Below are 21,737 nucleotides of genomic sequence, written 5' to 3'. Positions count from 1 at the left end.
CTATCTATTCATATATGAATCATGATTCTGTCTTCTAACGATTCTAATGAATTCACAAGTTTCAAAATCAATGTCCTAAAGCAGCGGTTCTCAATCCTGTTCCTCGCGTCCCCCTGCTCTGCACACGCTCTGCATCTCTCTCTCTCTCTATCTCTCTCTCATTCAGCTCAGCTCCAACAATGAACTGGAGGCGGTTTAGCCAATCACAACACACTGGGCTAGCTAACCAATCAGAGCCCATCGCCTATTTCCAAGGGAGGGGCTTCATAAAAGAAGGAAATGATCAGTGCGCTTTTCAGAGAAGGGACAGAGCTGTGTGGAATAAAGGTAAATTATGTGAAAAATAATGCGTTTTTTTAAAAACGAAGCATTAACACATGTTAGACTGCACCCCATAAACATAATCAATCCTAGAAAAAAAAAAAGAACCACCCCTTTAAAACATAGCATCACGCATCAGGGGGCAGGTGGAGTTGCTGTCACGTTACAAGGCGTTTCACTATCACGACTCTATTCATTTGAAACTGTTGGAGATGAGATGTGGTCTTATTATTCTGAGCGGATAGATTGTGTAGAACCATGATTCTAAAACGGCAATATTTGTTTGTCCACATCAAGGGAAATTTGCCGTATGCGTTGCTTGTCTATGGAGCGTGCTTTCATTGCGTGTTTTGCTCTTATAATCCCAGATTAACTCTAAAACAAGGTAAGATAAAAACAGCCTACATCTTTCCTCTGTAATCAGACTAATTATTTACACTAGTCATTTGCACACGTAGTCTATTCAGAAATGCACTTATACAGTAGACTTTAATTGTTTTACGTAATCAAATGAGACAATATCTAAACATATTATATCTTACTAGAGAACGTAACTTTACCCAGATTTGTTTATTTTTCCCCAGGTGATGCTCCTCTTTTATACAACAGAAATTATAGTCATACAGCCTTATTCCATCAGGAAGGATCAAAAAGTCTGATTGTAGGAGGAATAAATCATGTTCTACATTTTGATGTAGACAGTCGTCAGATTGTGGAGGTAATTACTAAACTGGAACTGGTCATTAGACATTTTACAATGTATTTATAATTACTGTAGAATTGTGATATTTTTGTTGAAATTATTTATTCAAATAATTGTACATTTATAAAAAAAAATAATACATTACATTTATATAGAATCATTTTATTATAAAAAATCAAGTTGGAATATAAAGCACGGTTGAATATCATAAGTTTAAGAAGTAACTCAACATTGACCAAAGGGATATTCTAACCCTGATTAAATCTAGAGTTCTGACTTTTGGCAGTGGTTGTAATCAGTAAGTCTTGCCTACCTTAAATTATATATTGTGGATAGATTTCAGTAACTAGGCAATGACGCACACAGGCAGCTGTGTCCATATTTAATGTGTCAGCGAATGAAAAGGCCTGTTTCAGGTGTTCATGAAAGATTTATTTCCACAAACAACAAGTCCAATCTGTTGCCATGGTTGCAATAAATAATTTAAATGTTAATTGTGTGATTGATTAGTGAAAAAATAATCCCCATGGTTGCTTTATACACATTTTGGTACGTAATTGTGTACCCATAGTCTCATCTCTTGAATTTAAAATACTTTTACATCCATTTTGAGATTTAGTTCAGTAGATTTTGTGACCAAGATCATAATAAAATATTAAAATTTTTATAAAATGTATTTTTTTTCTTTAGAACTTTACTCTGAATCCAAGATGTGGTGAGGTGAGTTTTATAATTCTGTTGAAAAGGAGAAAAAAGAAAGAACAAATTGAGTTTTGTAGTTTGACAGTCTTACTGATATTGCTTAATCTATACAGGGCTCCTGTGAAAATGCAGTGACAGTAATTGAAAGATTTGAAGACTACACATTTGTATGTGGGACGAATGGAGAACAGCCACAGTGTTGGAAACTGGTAAGAAATAAATATACAGAGCAACATTTTTGGCATGGTCTCTGCTACATAGTTAGAATCGCAGAACTGCTAAATGTTGCCTTGTGGTTTAGTAAGAGAATGCTGAGAAAAAAGCGTAGCTCTCTATTTGAAAAAATTCAAAATATGGGTAAAACACCTGAGAAAAATCAATACAGAAAATTCTCAAAAATTAGCATTTTCTCAAAACAAATTAAAACACAGTAAACAGTTTTTATACATGCTTAGACTATATGCAATCATGTTTCGGACCTCGCATTTGCCGACTTTACAAGTTGCATTTTTGCAGATGTGTGGTCTCATTGTAAATTTAATGTAAGTTTAGAATAGAATTTAGTGAAAACAGTCATAAATAATCATTTATGTGTGACGATTCACATTTGTATGCAGAAATATGTGAATGAGAACCAATGTCTTATTAGTTGACGCTGGATGGCAAGCCAATTTGACTTTTAATCATTCCTAGGATATGAATTTTGTATATTAACAGTTTGATTTTCAGTTTTATCAAAGCACCTTTTTTGATATTAAAAACCCTTTTTGATATCAGTAATTACATTTCCTATAGTAAAACAGGAATTCTTAATATAAACAATTGCATAATTACCCACAGATATACAAATTATTGATAGCAAAAAATCAATTTGAGCTAGTCAAAAATGTAATTATTGTGCTCTGTAAATGCATTTTGTAGTCTAGAATATCTAATCTATATTATCTAGAATTCATATCCTACAAATTAATAAATGTTCAAATGGCTTGCCATATTTCTGATCTCTAATAATGTCTCTTTCTGGAAGTTTCCCAGAGAAAGCAATCATTCCACAGAAGTTGTAGACGGCACGGGAATCTCACCTCATACAAGTTCACAAAACTCCTTGTCGCTGGTGGCAGGTATGTGGGAGCACAAGCAGCTTAATGTTTTGATCTGCTTAGGCTTTGTGAATGAGCTGAAGGATTGTAGTTGCTTATTTAGCGTAACACCAAGGCTTTCTTTGGTTATATACAGATGGAGATCTCTATGCGGCAGCTCCTCTATACAGTGATGGAACCCTGCTGCAGTTTCGCAGGAAAGCTGGAAAACGAACCAGCATATGGATGTATGATCAATGGGTCTCAGGTTGGTTGAATCACACAATTTTCACTCAAATTACTAGAAGAAAACTTATTTAATTTATATATATGAATACTTATTTTATGTATAAATAGATTTTTCTAATCGAGAAAATATCCCCTAAGATAAGATTTAAAGGGATAGTTCACCCAAAAATGAAAATTACCCCATGATTTACTCACCCTCAAGCCATCCTAGGTGTATATGACGTTCTTCTTTCAGACGAATATAATCGGAGTTATATTAAAAAATGTCCTGTCTCTTCCTAATGCTTTATAATGGCAGTGAATGGCTGTTAAAATGCAAAATAAAGTGCATCCATCCATCATAAAAAGTGCTCCACACGGCTCTGGGGGTTAATAAAGGCCTTCTGAAGTGAAGCGATGCATTTGTGTAAGAATAATATTCAAATTTAAAACTTTATAAACGGTAATCTCTAGCTTCCGCTAACTGTCGTACGTGCGTTCACGAGAGAGTGACGTTCCAGCGGATGAAGTATGCGTAGCGTAATCTCCATGGAGAATATGCTAATCTCGTGAGAACCAAGTTTTGCTTGCAGCAAAGGGAAACCAGTCTCCTCTTGGCTTATATTGAAATCCTCCAACATTTTTATTTACAAATCCTCGTTTTGTACTTCTAATTCATGACTGGTGTCTTGTTTTTCTCTCTTCTGCGCTTCTGTGTTGCCACTTCTCACTGGAGCTTACGCCTACATCCTGCATCATCCGCTGGAAAGTCACTCTCTCGTGAACGCACGTACGACAGTTAGCGGAAGCTAGAGATTACGGTTCATAAAGTTTTAAATATGAATATTTTTCTTACACAAATGCATTGATTCACTTCAGAAGGCCTTAAGTGTGGAGCACTTTTTATAATGGATGGATGCACTTTATTGGACTTCAAAATCTCAACAGCCATTCACTGCCATTATAAAGCGTGGAAGAGCCAGGATATTTTTTTATATAACTCTGACTGATTTCGTCTGAAATAAGAAAGTCATATACACCTAGGATGGCTTGAGAGTGAGTAAATCATGGGACAATTTTCATTTTTGGGTGAACTACGCCTTTAAATGAACAGTTGACACAAAAATGAAAATTTGGTCATCATTAAGTTTTTCCAATCCTGTATTCCCAAACCCAGTTTCTTTCTTCTGCTGAATATGAGAATAAAAATGTGGGTAACCAAACAATTGCGGGTCCCCATTGACTTCCATAGTGTGGAAAATATACTATGGCTGTTTGGATACCAACATTCTTTTGTGTTCAACAGAAGAAAGAAACTCATACAGGTTTGGAACAAATTGAGAGTAAGTAAATGATGACCAGTTCATTTCACACAGATCTTGCTCTGCTTAATCAACATCTTACCTCTAATGCTCTAATTAGTAAACTCACTTTAGTATGCACTTTAGTGACTGTAAAGTATGTTTGTGGACAGAGTGGGATGAGCAAGCAAGTTGCTCAGCTGCTGACCAATCAGCATTTTGCCTCTCCCAAGCTGCAGCTATGAAAATACAGCCTAGTCCTTGTTTCTCTCATAAATCAGGCTTCTCATTTGAAGTTGAGGTTCAGTGATATGAGTAAAAATGTGTAATGAGTAAGGACATAATTCATGACTCATTCATACTCCCCCCACAGAACCCACTTTTATTTCCAGTTTTCTGGCCCAGCGCAAGAATGACCCCTTGAATGAGAAGCTATACGTCTTATTCCGTGAGAAAAACTCAGACACGAGTCCAGAAGCTGATCCTTGGATATCCAGAGTGGCCAGAGTGTGTAAGGTATGTTTCTCACTTACGTATGAAAGATGTGACGGTTCTTTGTGAGGCTTCCTACACGAACCCACCAAATCTGAGAACCATTGTTGTGGAAAAGTGACCTTCAACACTGATTTTATCATCCTACACATTACAAGGAAGATGAATGGATCTGTCTTATAAAGTCATGGGATTGTCACAGATTGGTTACCATGAATTATTCAGGTGGTGGAAATGTGAGAACTCACGTAGAGGTTCAAATTTAGGACTTTCGACCCTTCCTGGCATCCAGCTCGATAAGAAGTTATCACAGTTCTGTCAGCACCACTGTTATCAGCAAATTAAGGAACAGCAGAAAACATGACTGCAGGACAGAGGTCGGATTCTAGAAATAAAGCGTGAGTCACAGAAGTTGTCTTCTTGGTATGAAGTGCCATGAAATTAAGACACCTTCCAGGGCTTGTGGATGAATCTGCTGACGATGGCAGAACACTGTCCACTTGTAAAAACCTCAATCTCTCGTAGGTCGATGAGGGCGGTCCCAAGCAGTTGCTCCAGAACATCTGGACCTCCTTTCTGAAGGCACGACTTGTGTGTGGGATTCCTAGAGAGTCGCTGTATTTCAACCGCCTACAGGACGTTTTCATCCAGCATGCTGATGACTGGAGGGATTCACGAGTGTATGCGCTTTTCTCCAGCAGCTGGTAAACACTGCATTAACTTCTGACATTTAAAAAGGAAATAATTAGGTTGGCTTGAGAAATCTGCTACTTTTATAATTATTATAATAATATGATAATAATATTATGAATCATGTTAACACTGTGCTAAAATGTTATCGATGTGTTAATGCTAAAACGTGCTAAATGTGTGCTAAATTACACTAACAACAACTGTGTCCCAAATGACGCACTATAGGACTGTGCACTTATACACTATGTACGTATACACTATGTACTCAACCATGTAGTGTATGAATTATATAAGGTTACTTTTTCATTCATAATTGGAGCCTGAGAGCCCCTCCCCCTTCGCTACGTAATTAAAGCTGAGACAGTTGAGTGCATGAAGTGTACAGCATTGCACACTTTGTTTTTTTCGGTAATTTAAGTGCATCATCCTGGTATTTAAAGTGCACTTGTTCTTTTTGGAGTTTTTAGTGTGAACACACTACTTGCGCTATTTATACTACAAAACGTCATAAAATAGTCTGTCGAGAGCAGGGGTGCCGTGGCTCGTGTAAAAAAATCATTTTTTAATATTTTTAAATTGCTTAAATGTTCATCTATTATATAATATCCATTTCTGATATCGCCAATAATTAGAGATGCGCCGAAATTTCGGCTGACGAAAATTAATTCACCGCTCAGGATTCACTTTCACGTGGTGAAAAGCAATTTATTTAATTCGAAGGCCTGTCGTTATTTTTTATTTGTGCTATCATTATTAATTTCTTTATTTGTTCTTATTTTATTACTGACTGCTTACTTGTCATTTTTTATTCAATTCAAAGTTTGAAATCAAGCTATCTCGTGCTACTGCACCAAAATACATATGCAAATGTCAAAGGCTAAAAGGGTCTCTTAAGCCATAAAACCCCAAAGATCATGCATGATTCTACGCAGACGCTACAGCAGTGACTAAAAAAAGGTTGGGAAACACTGGAATAGAGCATAAGTGTGCAATTTTCAACAATTTAATCAACAATTAGCTGCTTTCCCACCGAAATTACCTGGAACAATTTGTCCCAGGAACTTTTTTCCCCCAGACCTGTTGCTGTCTGCATTTCCGTCGCAGTCTAAAGTACCGAGAAGAATAGGCAAATAGTCTGGTGACGTAGGTCTGCGCGCATTTCTCAATACTAAGTACACAAATTTCGGACTTGCATCCTCGGTAGGGACTTCGGTTCGGACTTCGCGAGTTCGACTCGGGAGTGTGAACTCCCGTGGACAGGACGACGCAAGTCCGGTAATTCTGCAAAGAGCAGCGTACTTGATAACGTCAGTCAGCTCACCTTGGCTACTGCAATTTTCCTCACTGTATTTACAATAAGATGAAATATGATATCAAACACCACTGCCTCTTTTCGGTTTCTTTTAAACATATTAATAGCCGCAGAAATGTAGTTCAGGGAACATACATACATTACAATGAAACAAAATATTATATCAAACAGTATCTTTTAATTTTCATTTTAAAATATTAATAGATTAATAGAATAATAGAATAAAGACCAAAGATTACCTGTTAGATTTACCCCAAACAAATTACATTTGATGTTTAACCACTACAGAGACATCAAAGCGAGCGGCAAATGTTAGAAGGACTAGCCGAGGTGAGGCTGCTCTCGTCGGGAAACATGAGCACTGAGCGCCCGGTGATCGCCTGGAGCTCACGTCTCCAAAATCGGCGAAGCACATTTTCAAATAGGCGCTGTCTTTATAAATGAACCGCAGATTTGAGTTTCAAACAACTACATTCTCGCCTGTAATACTTAGAAAACTACATTTCATGACACAACAACAGTAATATTTAAAAAAATTATGCGAATATGGTGGTTGAAATACAATGCTGTGTGAACTCAACCAATCAGCATCTTCAGCGCCCAAGTCCCACTTCCGAAAGTTCCGGACCTTTGAAAAAGTACTACCTCGTGAGCAGGGACTTTCTGAGGGGCAAATTTTTACCCCTAACTTTATTTAGATCCTGGTTCCTGCAGTGGAAACACACCGAGTACCGGCCCAAAGTCCCTAGTTCCTGGGGAAAGTTCCTGCGGTAGAAACAGGGCTATTCTAAAACATGCTAAATCATGTTAGCAACATCCTAAAACATGGTAATCATGTTAGAAACATGCTAGCAACATGCTAGTCATGTTAACATGCTAAAACATGTTAACAATGTGCTAAAAACATGCTTATCATGCTAAAAACATGTTAACAACATGTCAATCATGGTAGCAATGTGTTAATCATGTTAACAATGTGCTAAAACATGCTAATCATGGTAAAACATGTTAGCAACATGTTAAATCATGATAGCAACATGCTATCAACATCTCTATCTAAACTTTCGAACTTGAAGCTTAAGTTTGTTCACAAACTTTACTCAGCTAGTTACTTCATATTGTTTTTGCAATTCCTTTGGTGCCACTGATTGCTCAGAAATGAAATGCATTATCTCACCATTATTTTTTTAATGTTGTTATAGGAACTCTACTGCTGTGTGCATTTACTCGTTGGCAGAGCTTGATGATGTTTTTGAGTATTCCTCCTTCAAAGGTTATTCTGAGGCCATTCCCACCCCAAGACCAGGAACTGTGAGCAAAAACATACACAGAATAATCCAAATAAACATCTTGTTTTATTAAATTTTCAGTTTGTTTGTGTAGAAAAAAAATTATATCACTGTTCTCTTTGTTTGGCCTCTTTTTGTTTTATACTACTCTCCATTACAACACTTACTGGTTGACCACTGTGGTAAAATAATGTGTACGGAAGTTTCTCCGCGTGGCGCAGCTACAGAACAGCATACGCTGTTTGCGTTCAGTGGATACTCTCCAAAATGGTGCCAGGGTGACACGGAGGAGACGAATTGTTGAATAAAGTCGTTATTTTTGTTTTCTTTGCGTACAAAAAGTAATCTTGTTGCTTCGGAAAATTACGGTTGAATCTCTGATGTCACATGGATTATTTTATCGATCTCCTTGCTACGTTTCTGGACGTTGATCGTGTTACTTACATTGCTGTCTATGGGAGGGTCAGAGAGCTGTCAAAATGCATCAAAAATATCTTAATTTGTGTTCCGAAGATGAACAGAGGTCTAACGGGTTTGGAACGACATGAGGGTGAGTAACTAGTGACAGAATTTTCATTTTTGGGTGAACTAACCCTTTAATAGAGAAATGTGCGCTACTGAAGTGTCTGTGTGGAGTGTGGAAGCGGAATAACGGGTGCTCTCACTTGCTCTTAAATTACTCCGTCATTTTTGGTCATACAGATAAGAGTAATACATCTTTCAAATCTGTAAAGACTCTACGGTTATTTGTGTGCAATCACAATAACAACAACATATTGCGCTTTTGTAAAATAATGAAAGCAAACATGATGCGCCTTCTGCCGTCTCGGTCTCTGTGAACTTGAGCGCGAAACTCCATGTATATCTTTGCCTTACAGACATTAAAAATATATCTATAGACAGTGAAATGTCTACTTCTAAATGAAACAATTCAACAAATATTCTCAGATTATGTAATGCATATGAAACATGCATACAGGCGCATCACTACTGCGGAGATGACGAGTCAGTGTCATTGTCTCCGACTTCATCTCTTAAACCGAAAACAAAGAAAGCACTAGTTTATCAAATTAGTAAAATGTTAATGCAGTCTCCTTACTGTTTTTCACTGACACATACATAATCATTACTTCTGCCGGTGCGCTGTGGCAAGCTTTATGTGTGTGCTTGAGCGCTTATGGCTATGTAGGCAATTAAAGGCTCATTATAATAATTTAAATTGTTTATTAATAAACGTGCGAGTCGACTAATGCTTAAAATTAACGACTACTAGTCGACCCGAAAAATCCTTAGTCGAGGGCAGCCCTTCTGGGATCGTCATATATTTGCATTAAAATGTAAAAAAGTAACATCTGATTCAGCTGAAGCCTATTCAATTCAATATTGCATTCAATACACATTTTTTCAGGGCTTTATATTTGTATATTGTTTATGCCAAACAACTTCCTCAATCATTTTACTCTTGACCCAAAGGTGAGTTGCTCAGGCCTATTATTATCGCCATTGTTGGTGAACCAAGGCTATTGTTTCCTCACAATAGCTATTTTAAATCTCCTCTTATAGTTGAGGAAATGAGCAGTTATTTTTCCATGGCCTTGATAACAATGGGATGGTTGTAACCTCACTTGTGTTGTGTTGTAACTTGTGACCTCAAACAATACTGACTGAAATTATATTATAACCGATATATCTCCCTCTTTTCCAGTGTGTCAAACAAAGCAATTCCATTCCAATTTCTACCCTTCAAATCATTAAAGACCATCCAGAGATGAAGGACTGGATCCAACCCATTCAAAAAGAAACGCCTTTCTTCACAAGTAATAAGAACTTCACCAAGATAGCCATTGACCGAGTCCAAGCTTCAGATGACAGCATGCACAATGTGCTGCTGCTTGCAACAGGTATACTTGCATGTGATGTATTGGTTCAAATGTCTACATATTGATGTTTGCTGACTTCCTTCATACCAGAGACAATAACAATACTCCTGATAAAAGAAACCCTTCCCTTGTTACCGGCTTTTGTTCTGTTTTGTTTTCTCACTTTAGTCTGCTTTTAACATTAGTTACATTAGTTTTGCATTAAAAAAAGAAAAAAATATATAGTTAATTTTTAACCATTTTCCCAATTTTTTCTGACCCTTAAAATTCAACTACAAGCTACTGAATTGCTGCTGTTTCAGCAACATATGCTGAAACGTTTATAAACTTTTATAACAATGTGATCCGTCAGAAGGATATGCAGAGCAGTAGGTGCTACACACAACCAGAAACCAGTCTTTTTGGAATCCGGATGAAGTTTTAAGTTCTGAAACGAACTGAAACATCATACTTTCAGAGAATAATGAATCATTTTATTTAAAAAGATCAAGGTGAATTTGTTTTCTAATGATATGATCACTTTAGAGTGAGATATACTATTGGCTTTATGTTACTATAGGCTGGAATACACTACATGACTTTAAAATTCTGAACAGATTTCTAAACGCTAGGCATCATACACTTACTGATTGGCTCAAAAATATCAAACATGTTTGATGGAAACAGTCTAAAGTGCCTATCATACACCATATGAGTTAATGTTTTCCATTATTTGCACTTAGTATTGTACTGCAAATGCTCTCGTTAGCTCTTTCAGACGCCTTAGTCTTACTCAGCCATTTGATGTCTTGGTTCTTCTTAGACAATGGAGTGATCCTTAAGATACTGGAGGATGGCTCCAAAGCATTCATCATCTCTGAAACGCATCTGTGTAATGGTTCAGCACCCGTACATTCAATGAAACTCGACTCTGAGAAGGTGAACAAGCAGCCTTCTGAATCATTGAACACTTTGACATTTCAGAAAGCACATTCAAACACTTGATTTTGTCTGCAGATGAAGCTGTTTGTAGGATATCCTGGACAGATTTCCATGTTAGACCTGCAGAGATGTGAAGACTACAATGCTTCCTGTGAGGAATGTGTCCTTTCGCGTGATCCATACTGCGCTTGGACTGAACAAGGCTGCACATCACAAACTAGGTTGTGTTTTGTGTGTTTTAGTTTAGAAATATGATATTATTTTTTTACATATTGTGGCTTTAAAATGCTGTCTTTTGGGTATTGTACACCCTAGCATTTTTTTAAATAGATTTTTTTGTTTGGACTGTGTTTCAGAGGAGGGATACAAAACATTGCTGATGGACTCACTAAAGTATGTCACCAAAAATCAGGTATAAGATCAGTCATTGTTTTGCGTATCATTTTTTGCTTGATTTTTAAGACAAAAGACAAAACTGTCTCATGTATCTTCAACGAATGTCTTTTAAGGAGAAAGATTCACAAGAGAAGTGAAACAACCATTGACAGCTCCATTAAGGATTCAACACTCTGTGCACACTGGCATTCCCTTCTACCTCTCTTGTCCTGTCGATTCCAATCATGCCACTTACAAATGGGAACATAAGCAAAACAGCATCCCATGCCAGCAGACCCAATCAGAATGTCTCCTCCTCATCCCAGCCATGACGCATGACATGTACGGCAATTACAAATGTACATCTCACGAACTCGATTACACCAAAACTGTGAGAGAATACAACCTCTTTTATGACAACTTCAGGTCTGCTTCTAATGGTGCTTTCAAGCTGAGAGCCCAGGACTGGTTAATGGCCGCATTTGTCACTAGTGTCTTCTATCTGCGCTCACTTTAAGGTCAAGGTAGTTATATAAAAGTTGGTGCTTCCATCTTCAAGCTTTTCTGATGACCTGTAAGCTGATTAAAACCATCAGTCACACATTGCCAGGCGCCAGTGGTTGGTCTTATCAAGTGAAGTTTATAGGGAAGTAAACACTGAAGTAAAAGAAAGCATCCTTCCTAGCAGACAACTCGCAGTTATATGCTTGCCATTTGTTGAGTGGCTGTTGAAAGTTTACAGTGCGGTCCAAAGTCTGTGACCACAATGAAAATTTGGACTTTCATCTTTAGAAACTGGAAATACTCTGACAGTTTTAGGATTTAGAATTGTTTTGACAAACAAAAGCTCGTGAAGTAAAATGAAGACGAAATATGTCAGATGTTGCACTATCTCTAGGTCAAAATAATATGCTTTTTAAGACATTCACCAATATTGTTACATAATATAATACGCCAGTAGATGGCAACAAGTGACTGTTTTCATGAGTGAGCCGCTGAATCAGTCATTCAACCAATTTGTTAAAAAATGCAAATTCTTTCAGAAACAGAACAATGACTGTCTTTGTGAGTCACTGAATTACTCAACTGATTATTTAAAAATGCTGATGTATTTGTAAATATTAAGCCACAAAACGACTATTTAAATATGAATTTCTCACTAATGAGTCTCACTAACGTCTCACTAATGAGGACATAAATGCATGAACAGCATCTCCAGAACTGCTCTGAAAGTCACTTCATGAGCATTTGTCCGTTTCATTTGAGTAAAACTATCCTCATATCATATACACAACAACAGAAGTCATTTAAAGTTGCCTTTCCGATAGAACGGGTCTATACCTTGTTCTTTTATTAAACAAACTAAATAGCCTTATGTTATTTATCTTATTTACACGACGCCATGTCATTTCGGTCTCTACGTTATGGTCACGCTCTCTGTATCACGCACAGTGGAGTTCAGCCCCGATGCGCGCGCGCACACACACACACACACACACACACAAACGTGCGCGCACTCCCACTAGTATTTGTAAATATTAAGCCACAAAACGACTATTTAAATATGAATTTCTCACTAATGAGTCTCACTAACGTCTCACTAATGAGGACATAAATGCATGAACAGCATCTCCAGAACTGCTCTGAAAGTCACTTCATGAGCATTTGTCCGTTTCATTTGAGTAAAACTATCCTCATATCATATACACACAGGAATGTAAAGGTATTCACGGCAACTCGTCCAAATAAAAGTTCGGTTTAACTTAAAAGGCATTGCGGCAGAAATATATTACTATTGTTCAGTAGAATGTACGTAATAGGCTGCTACTACTACTACTAAAATTATTAAAACCTTATTTTTAAGGAATAATCATACAATATTTCTTCAATGTTTTAATTGTAATATTAAACTACGGTGATGCATTGCTGCCACACACATAATTTTTTCCACTCAATTATGTCGAGAAAACATGTCGTTATTACGAGAAAAGATGTCGTTTTAATGAGAAAACGTCATTATTACGAGAAAAGATGTCGTTTTAACGAGAAAAGATGTCGTTAAAACGACATAACATCTCGTTATTACGACATAATTGAGTGGAAAAAATAATATGTGTGTGGCAGCAATGCATCACCTTAAATTGCTCTGATTTGTGCACTAAATGGCTTAATGTAATTTAACTGGTTTGGCACTGCGGACTGTAGACAGTCCCATACAGTATGTGATGCAGTTAGGGGCACACTAAACATACTATTCTAGATCTGTGAATGGGCACAATGCTCATGTTTTTACAGTAATTGATGCAGTGTTTGTTTACTGGAAAACTGCGACTTCCTCGCATTAGTGTAGCCTAATTTGAGAGATTGCGTCCGCTTATTAATGATTATGTCTGGCACTCATGTTTGCACTTGCTTACGTTCGTAATTCTTTTCTGCTTTTTGTTTTAAGCACTTTTTCCCCAAACTGTATAGTGCTAGTTGTCCAAGAATTTGCTTTTACAATGAGAAACCGAAAGAGAAAATATTTGGGTGTTATCATATCCATACAGTTGTTCAGGAAGTCTGAGAAATTGTGGGTAATAAAAAGGCTTGAGGAATTCTGGGTGTGGTGGGCAAACACAAGGTCACTATTGAACTTCAGTGCTTTTGGCTGCTTCATATTGTTTAAAGAAAATAGGCTCTGTGTTAAAACTTGAAGCATATGTGTGACTCTAAAATAAATATGCAATGGATCTTTTACAGTTGAAATATGTAGCAAAAACATTTCCTGGAAGAATTCTCTTAATTTTCCACCTTATATTTTTAACTCATTATTTTACAACTATAAATTGAGTAAGTTTGGAAGCTGTTGTGTTTGTAGGGAATGCAAAAGAAGCGCATTAGGCTGTAGACAACTGAGTGTTATGAAAATGAAAGGAATTGTATGTATATTCTTGACATGTTCACTCAAATGTGTTTCTGCAGCTATGTCGTTTTATGCAAAACCACATATTTGTCTTGCAGACATTTAATATTGCCATTGATAGCATGAAAGTATTGCTTACAGTGGTCTCTTTATTTTTTATGTAATGCTATAACACATTAATTATTGAGAGGGAGAGGGACATGGCATACGAGTTCACAGCTGTGAACCGGCTGCTTAGATTCTAGTGTAGTCTGGTTCATGTCAATGTTAAATTGAATTCTTTATCATATTATACAAAGGACACTTTGTTGCTTTAAGTAATATTTTATGATTAATATTTTGGTGCACTCTCTGAATCATGTTCACCTACAGCTAAATGGTCCGTACCCTAAATACCTCCCAGTATGTGACTTTTAAGCCTTTAGATATGAAATGATCTGTTAAGTTGTACTATATTTATTTTTGTGCATTACTTATGTATTTCCTTTCAATAAGCAAAAACGAATACAATTATATTTTTATAGCACTTGAACATCTCTGTTATTCTTATGCACAAACACACCTTAAGCACACTTGGAAAACACCTAACTTTAATGGTTCACTGGTAACAATACAAACAGTGATAGATTCACTAAAAAAAACAAAACTTTACCAAAAATTCCATTAGTAAATGTTCTGAAAAGGGTTTTAGGAACAGAAAAACACAGGGAGACCCAGGAATCCAGAAAGGAGAATATTTTCATTATCTCAAGCCAATTGCAATGATCCAGTTTTATAAACATCTGGTCTCTCGCTGCTTTTGCAGCACCTTTGACATCTGGAGCAAGACTGAACAAGTCTTTAGTCCTGCAGACCACCTGTTGTCCATTAGCTGAAAATGTGAATCAGTAAACAAATATTTTATAAAAGAAAAACTGCTATAATGTTATAATAATTTAAAAATATATATATTATAATTATTAAAATATTAATATACTTTAATATTTCTAAATGACAAGCATCTACATAAAACCATGGGGACAATCAGATAAAGGTGATCCACAGGACGCAGCCGGTTTAGCCGCACACTACTTTTATGCCGACCATTTACATCCAAATGTTATTTAATTTTCACAGAACACAACCTTTAAATAGATTTTAGAATATAAACTTTATCGTCTATTCAATAAGACTAAATAAAAAGTGTGCGCCTCATTGTGCATTAACTTGAATCAAGCCCAACAAATGTGTTTTAAAAACAGTGGACGAGTAATTCACTCCTTGATTTGCTTAATAAAAGCCTCCTTTGAGATCGTTTTGACAGACATGTTTATTGTGCATTTTAAACGTGTTTATTGCTAAGTTTAGTGTGGCAAAATAGAAGCGCAGCTGTAATTTGTGGGCAATGTATGTGGTTACCATGACAACCTCACGCACTTGCCACTGCTCTATGTGAACATGTAGATTTACTATAGCAAAACTAACATGTGTTTAAAAGTACAGTCTGACCAAATCCACCGGTTCGGTTTGGCCCCCCCAAACTCAAACGTCAAGCTACGCCTATGCATAAAACTAGCCGTCTGATTCGACCAATTGTGTGCATTGTGGGCGGGGCTATGTACGCATTCATAAAGATGTCTTGGGGAAAAAAAGGTTAATGATTGCAGCAGGTGATATATAACTGGTTATTAAGACACTTCTCTTAAAATATTAATTAGTGAAATTTGTATTGTTTAATTAAGTTTACACACAAGTTCTTGAAAAGACGACTTTGCAATTGCATGACTCATTGTGCCTTGTGTTTACATGCTGCGAGTTTCCACAGAAAACACAAAATCCCACAAAATACTCATGGTTGCTTTTAAACCACAAAAATATCCTTAAATGTCACATGTAGTGACTTTTATTGTCAAGACCGTAACCTGAACACATGAATACTGTAAAAAAAACAAAAAAACATGTACATTAACATTTTTCCAGACAAAATGAGGCACTCTGGAAAATATATTACCATTAGTTGTGGCCGTGACTCGTTTCATGTAACTTGAAATGGGGGGTTTCATATGACATTTTTATTTAATATGTCTAGACAGTGGTGTCACTATATTAGTTTTTGGTGTCAGCTCTATTGTGCAGTTAAGTTTAAGCGTTTTTTCCCAGATATTATTCATTACCACAGTGTTTTTTTTTCTAGGATTTAACTAAACAGCTATGTTCAATACTTGAATGTTTTAGTTTTTACAGACAGATAGTAGCAGAGCCAGAGTGGTGTGTCCTGGGTGGCACTTGACACCCCTGACATCTGATTGGCCATCCCGGGTGTCACCCCAAATTTTCATTCGCTGTTGGCAGCTTGATGATTGATATTTCATTTCAGCAATTGAGAAAGAAATATTTGTTTTGACATGCACTCCATTTTATAAACATTACCAAGATACAGAAGAATAAGTTCAAAGGTGGTCGCACATTGCACGAGAAGCGCATTAGATTTGTTTCACATAGTTGTTAATGCACGTATAACTTCACTCTAGGCTGGAAGAGTGTGTATAGATATTTTACAATAATACATTTGTTTTTCTATGGACTGAATAAAGTGTATGCTTCATAAAGAGAGATATAATAATATAGATTGCTCTTTCCATTTATGCTGGTTGTACAGCAAAACTCATCAACACCCTTATTTTCATTCTTGATGTGAACTTTTTGCTTGCAAAATTATTATATTCGGTGATTAGATGTTGGACTCTTGCCTTGAACGTGAGACCACGGTGGCGTGGAGCTTTTCATCTGTTATGCATCATATTTTAAGTAAGTGGTTTACCATCTGGTTTATATTTCCTGAACAACTTCTACGAAAGTTGAGTCGCTGTATAAACGTTAATCAGTTAATCAGATAAGGGAGACAAGATCATTCCAAATTTAGCCTAACACACTTCTGTGTTAGTAATACACACAGAAGCCTACACTCTCAGTATTAAAATTGGACCTCATTTGCCACATTAAACTAGTGGTTACGTGAAATATCACTTCTAGTCTCCTACCTCTTATCAGCACAGGCCCTGGTTACAGAATCAAATCAATAACGATGCATTCACACGGAGCTTCTTCTTCTTCTTCTTCTTATTCGTTTTTTATTGGCGGCTCGCAATCACCAATTGAGCATTACCGCCATCTACTGAAGCAATGAATCATCGATTAACTTACTTCTCTCCTCCGTATATCCATTACACTGAATAATTACATGTTCTACAGTTTCTCTAACTCCACACCAATCACACAGTCCTGTTGGATGTTTCCCTATTATGTGCAATGTTGAATTCAGCCCTGTATGTCCCAACCTTAGTCTTGAAAGAACACAATCTTCCTTTCTTCTCCCTCTTGAATTCCTTCCTCTACCTACCATTGGTTGTACTGAATGTAGATGTCTGCCTTTTAACTCTTTATCCCAAAACAATTGCCAATTTGTATTTATACTTCTTCTGCTTCTTCTTCTTCTGGTATTAATGGTGGTTGGCAGACCAACTTGAATGGTGCATTCCCGCCACCTACTGGATAGGAGTGTGGAGCGCATAATGGTCGGGAAGTTGGAAAACAATAACACAAATGACAATGGGGGAGGGGAGAGAGAGGGAGGGAAAAAATAAAAAATAATAAAAAACTTACTTACAGTCTGTGAGTCAGAACAGTAAGTCATTGTAGTCTACTCTCCCAGGATCAGGAAACAGTCCTCCATAAAATGCGCTGGACACATCTGAATACTTGGGTTAAACTGTTCTGGAACAGTGTTGTAAATACACCTTAACCACTGATTTCTAGTCGTGTCCTCTTTTGGAAGACCAAACAAAGTAATTTCGCTTTCACAACGAAACAGCGTCTCACACACCTAGTGCAGGGGAGGCCAGCTTGAGTGAGCGGAGGCCGACTTGAGTGAGGTGGGCTTGAGAACAGCGCGGCCGGCGGATTCGACGAAGTAGCTGTGGATCCGGCGATCCACACCGCAAAGTTTATGTATTTCCTCAGCGACCAGCACGGATCAGCTCTAGGCATGACGAAGCAGATATCGTCCTCTTTTGGAAGACCAAACAAAGTAGTTTCGCTTTCACAACGAAACACACAGCGCCTTCACGACATGGTGGCGGCAACAACAATACTACAGCGAGAATAAAAGTTATGCCTTCTTTCTTTGCGTGAACATTTGGGCGGCGTTATGCAAATCTTCCCACATCGTGACGTAGACATGTGGGGGCGTGTTTAAACGAGGTGTTTTAGGAGGGCGTGGTTGACTCTTAACTTTTATAAATCTTGAATATCTGTTTGGATTTGAGACTTTAGTCTTTGCAACTTTACAGATCTTCTTTATGCACCAAGAGCTTGTAACACTCCAAAGAGAAAGGAAAAATTGAAATCGCATCATATGACCCCTTTAAGTATCGATACTTTCGATACTGATGTTGTATCGAAAGGATCGATCCTCACATAAAAATATAGATTCTAAAGTTAATTTTTTTTAACCATTAATTTTATTTATTTATCAAAAATTCAGTGCATAAAATAAGCTTCTAAGTGGAAAAATAGACTATATTAGCGAATAATTCTGTTGGATAGAACCATTTCTCCTGCTCATCGGAACACACGCAAATGCTGAAAGACAGAACCAATCAATCACAGACAGCGTTCGCTGCTGACGCATGGCTCACAAGTGCTTGTTCAAATAGGGCTGCGTTTCCCAAAAGCATCAGAAGCATAAGTAGATCTTAAGAATGCCACATTATTACATTACATTACATAACATTGTTACTATATATATAAAATTAACTTTGAAAAATGCATGACAGTTTCCACACAAATATAAAGCAACAATAATAATAAATGCTTCTTGATCAGCAAATTATATTAGAATGATTTCTGAAGGATCATGTGACACTGCAGACTGGAGTAATGATGCTGAAAATTCAGCTTTGATCACAGATGCATTTTAAATTACATTTTAAAATATATTAAAAAATAGAACATTTTTATTTTTAATTGTTATATTTTACAATATTGCTGCTTTTACTGTATAAGTGCAGCCTTGGTGAGCATGAGACTTAAAAAAATATTACAAAATCTTACTGACCCCAAACTTTTGTGTACATGTAATATTTATTTTAAATTGGCTAGTTTGTGCAAGTAAATTTATTTAAACTGGTTGTTAAAAGTTCAAATGGATTGTGTTCTGTTCTGTAATTGCTGTTAATAAATCTGTCAGAAAAAAATATGCTAAAGTTTCACCTTTAGGGGTACAACAGCCTGGCAGCCTTTATTTTAGCCATGGTTTTATTGCAGTAACCACAGTTTACCATGGTAATTATAATATACATACAAATACATTTTAGTACTTATGTAACACCATGTTTATTTTTCATGAGGTACCCTCAAAGGTGCACCTTTGTAACTTATCTACCCTTAAGCATGCATACTTGTATGGTACTAATACGCTCACTTTTAGGGGTATAGTTGCACCTTTGAGGTTACTGCCCCAGTAAAGAGCTAAAATACAATTATAGGATATTTTATTTCTTACAGTGTAAACAAAAAAGGCCTATGAAATGTTAAAAAAACGTGGCTTTAAAATATAATATTAAGTGAGTATAATTACTGTTTATATTCTTTTAATAATTTAAAAGATCAATTTAGTTTATAGGTATAGGTATCGGTATCGGTATCGATATCGACGATACTGGGCTTGAAAATATCAGTATCGGATCGAAAATAAAATAAGAGGTATCGCCCATCCCTAGTGATTGGCTAGCGTCTGCTGTAGGGTATTTGCATAAGGCAATCTGATTGGCTGACTTGGCTGAAAAGTTAAACATTTTTCAAGTTCTAGAGCGATCAATAGGCTTGTTTGAGATTGGCAAAATCTGTGCAGAACCGATCAACGGTGATCACCGCAAGATGCATGCCGGTTAGAAAAGTTTGACGACACAGCTTAATGCTCATTGGTTCAGACAACTGTGATGCTGCGGTTCTCCTCTAAAATATTTTAGTTTTTATCTGATTTCATGTGATTATGTATTTAAATTAAGTATGAATGTTCCCAAACACTATGACAGTGCGATCTCTGTGTGAGATAATGTGATTGTTGTCATATTTCTATAAAAATCTAAAAAACATGTTTGTATTAAAGTAAAAATGGATGATAAATACACCTTTCATATGTAATTAAATAGCAAGCACTTTGAGTGTCTTCATATAAAAGCAACAGAACTGAAATTATATCATGTTTATTAGCAACACAGCATGTGAGAATAACGCGACATCTGCCTTTGATCTCGTTGGTATCTGTTACACTTCGAGAGGTCAGAAGATAACTGTCCGTCTTGACCAGTGTTGCCAGATTGAAAATGTATCGTAATGTACCAAGTATCGTACCAGAAGTTCAAAATTATCGTATTTGGAAGAAAATTATCGTACACGAGTCAAACGTTCAAAATACAGCTATTTATCTAGATGTTACAGCTATTTATCCTTTTCAGCACTTATTTTCAATACTTTATTGCTAAACTATCGACCTCAGCTTTGAAAAAAAAAAAAAAACTGACCTAAGTGAGGCAGGAACGTTAACTTGTGCTCGTGAGAGAGAGTCATTCTCCACTACTTCCGCGTTTCGTCTCAGTTGCTCCGCAACTTCCGGTGCTGCGCCGGAAGCGGTTTGTACCTACCGTTTCAATGAGCTGCTCTCAGCATGGCATTTTACACTCGCTGCTTGCAAGACTTCCACGGATTACAGTGAATGATGTTAATCGAATTGTAAGATTAGCATTGGCTACTCCTTCAAGTAAAAAGGAGAAGGGCTTCAAATTGTATGTTTCGAGTTATATCGACAACTTTGAAGGTACGTATTCTCAAGCTAACAAGCTAACGTTAGCTAGCTCCGTCTATGACAGTGCATACTTTTATAGTCTGTGTTCTGTTTACTTAACCTTTTTAAGATCTTCTGTTTTTATAGTTTCATTAATGTTATTATTATGTTAATACGATCTGTATGACCCTTTAAAGCTATAAATGTAATTTTTTTTCAGTTTCTGAAAAGGATCAGGTGACAGGAGAGATCTATGAGGATGACAGAGAAGCCACTAAGTTTGAGAGTAGGGAGACAAAACTAGAGAAATAAAGGATGGATTTATTGTTAATATTTTAAAATAATGTTTATAAATTTTCTAAACTTTTTTTAAAATTACATTTCTATTAATTTCGACAGTAAGTTTAGAAATGCAGGCATAAGTCTATTCAGTAAATAAGTTTAGCACTTTAAAATGAAATATAGTGATTTTGAAAGAGTTCAAAGATAGAAAACAAATAGATAGAATGTAAAAAGATTAGAGAAGCAAGTGTTTGTTTTTTTGTTATTTTTTAAAGAAAACAAGCAGTTAGTAAATAAATAGAGTGCAAGTCTAAAATGGGCAAGTTTTAATTTTTTTTTATAAAGAATATAATTAGAATAGAGAGTGCTAGAGTCAGAGGGTCAAATAAAGATGGAAGAGATGTGTTTTTAGCTGATTCTTGAAGATGGCT

The 21,737-nt window shown here is 36.4% G+C and overlaps 1 protein-coding gene across 1 annotated transcript; it reads left to right on the top strand.

Annotated features, from left to right (window-relative positions):
* The first annotated feature begins 472 nt into the window (after positions 1-472).
* LOC107757757 (semaphorin-7A-like) lies at positions 473-12,514 on the top strand. Its single transcript, XM_016575324.1, has 14 exons — positions 473-706; positions 906-1,039; positions 1,715-1,744; positions 1,840-1,935; positions 2,754-2,847; positions 2,963-3,073; positions 4,708-4,850; positions 5,352-5,530; positions 8,034-8,142; positions 9,826-10,021; positions 10,803-10,918; positions 10,997-11,142; positions 11,278-11,333; positions 11,431-12,514. The coding sequence occupies exons 1-14, from the start codon at positions 580-582 to the stop codon at positions 11,811-11,813; spliced, it is 1,920 nt and encodes a 639-aa protein (XP_016430810.1). The 5' UTR covers positions 473-579; the 3' UTR covers positions 11,814-12,514.
* Positions 12,515-21,737: the final 9,223 nt, after the last annotated feature.

This window comes from Sinocyclocheilus rhinocerous, unplaced genomic scaffold (assembly GCF_001515625.1).
Source record: "Sinocyclocheilus rhinocerous isolate Xijiao unplaced genomic scaffold, SAMN03320098_v1.1 scaffold204, whole genome shotgun sequence".
NCBI lineage: Eukaryota > Metazoa > Chordata > Actinopteri > Cypriniformes > Cyprinidae > Sinocyclocheilus > Sinocyclocheilus rhinocerous.
Note: the sequence above shows the minus strand (reverse complement) of the source record. Positions and strands in the feature narration are given on the sequence as shown.

Coding starts and splice junctions, on each gene's coding strand:
- LOC107757757 (XM_016575324.1), top strand. CDS start 580: ATGATTCTAAAACGGCAATATTTGTTTGTCCACATCAAGGGAAATTTG. Junction 8,143..9,825: donor CCACCCCAAGACCAGGAACT/GTGAGCAAAAAC, acceptor CCTCTTTTCCAG/TGTGTCAAACAAAGCAATTC. Junction 11,334..11,430: donor AGTATGTCACCAAAAATCAG/GTATAAGATCAG, acceptor ATGTCTTTTAAG/GAGAAAGATTCACAAGAGAA.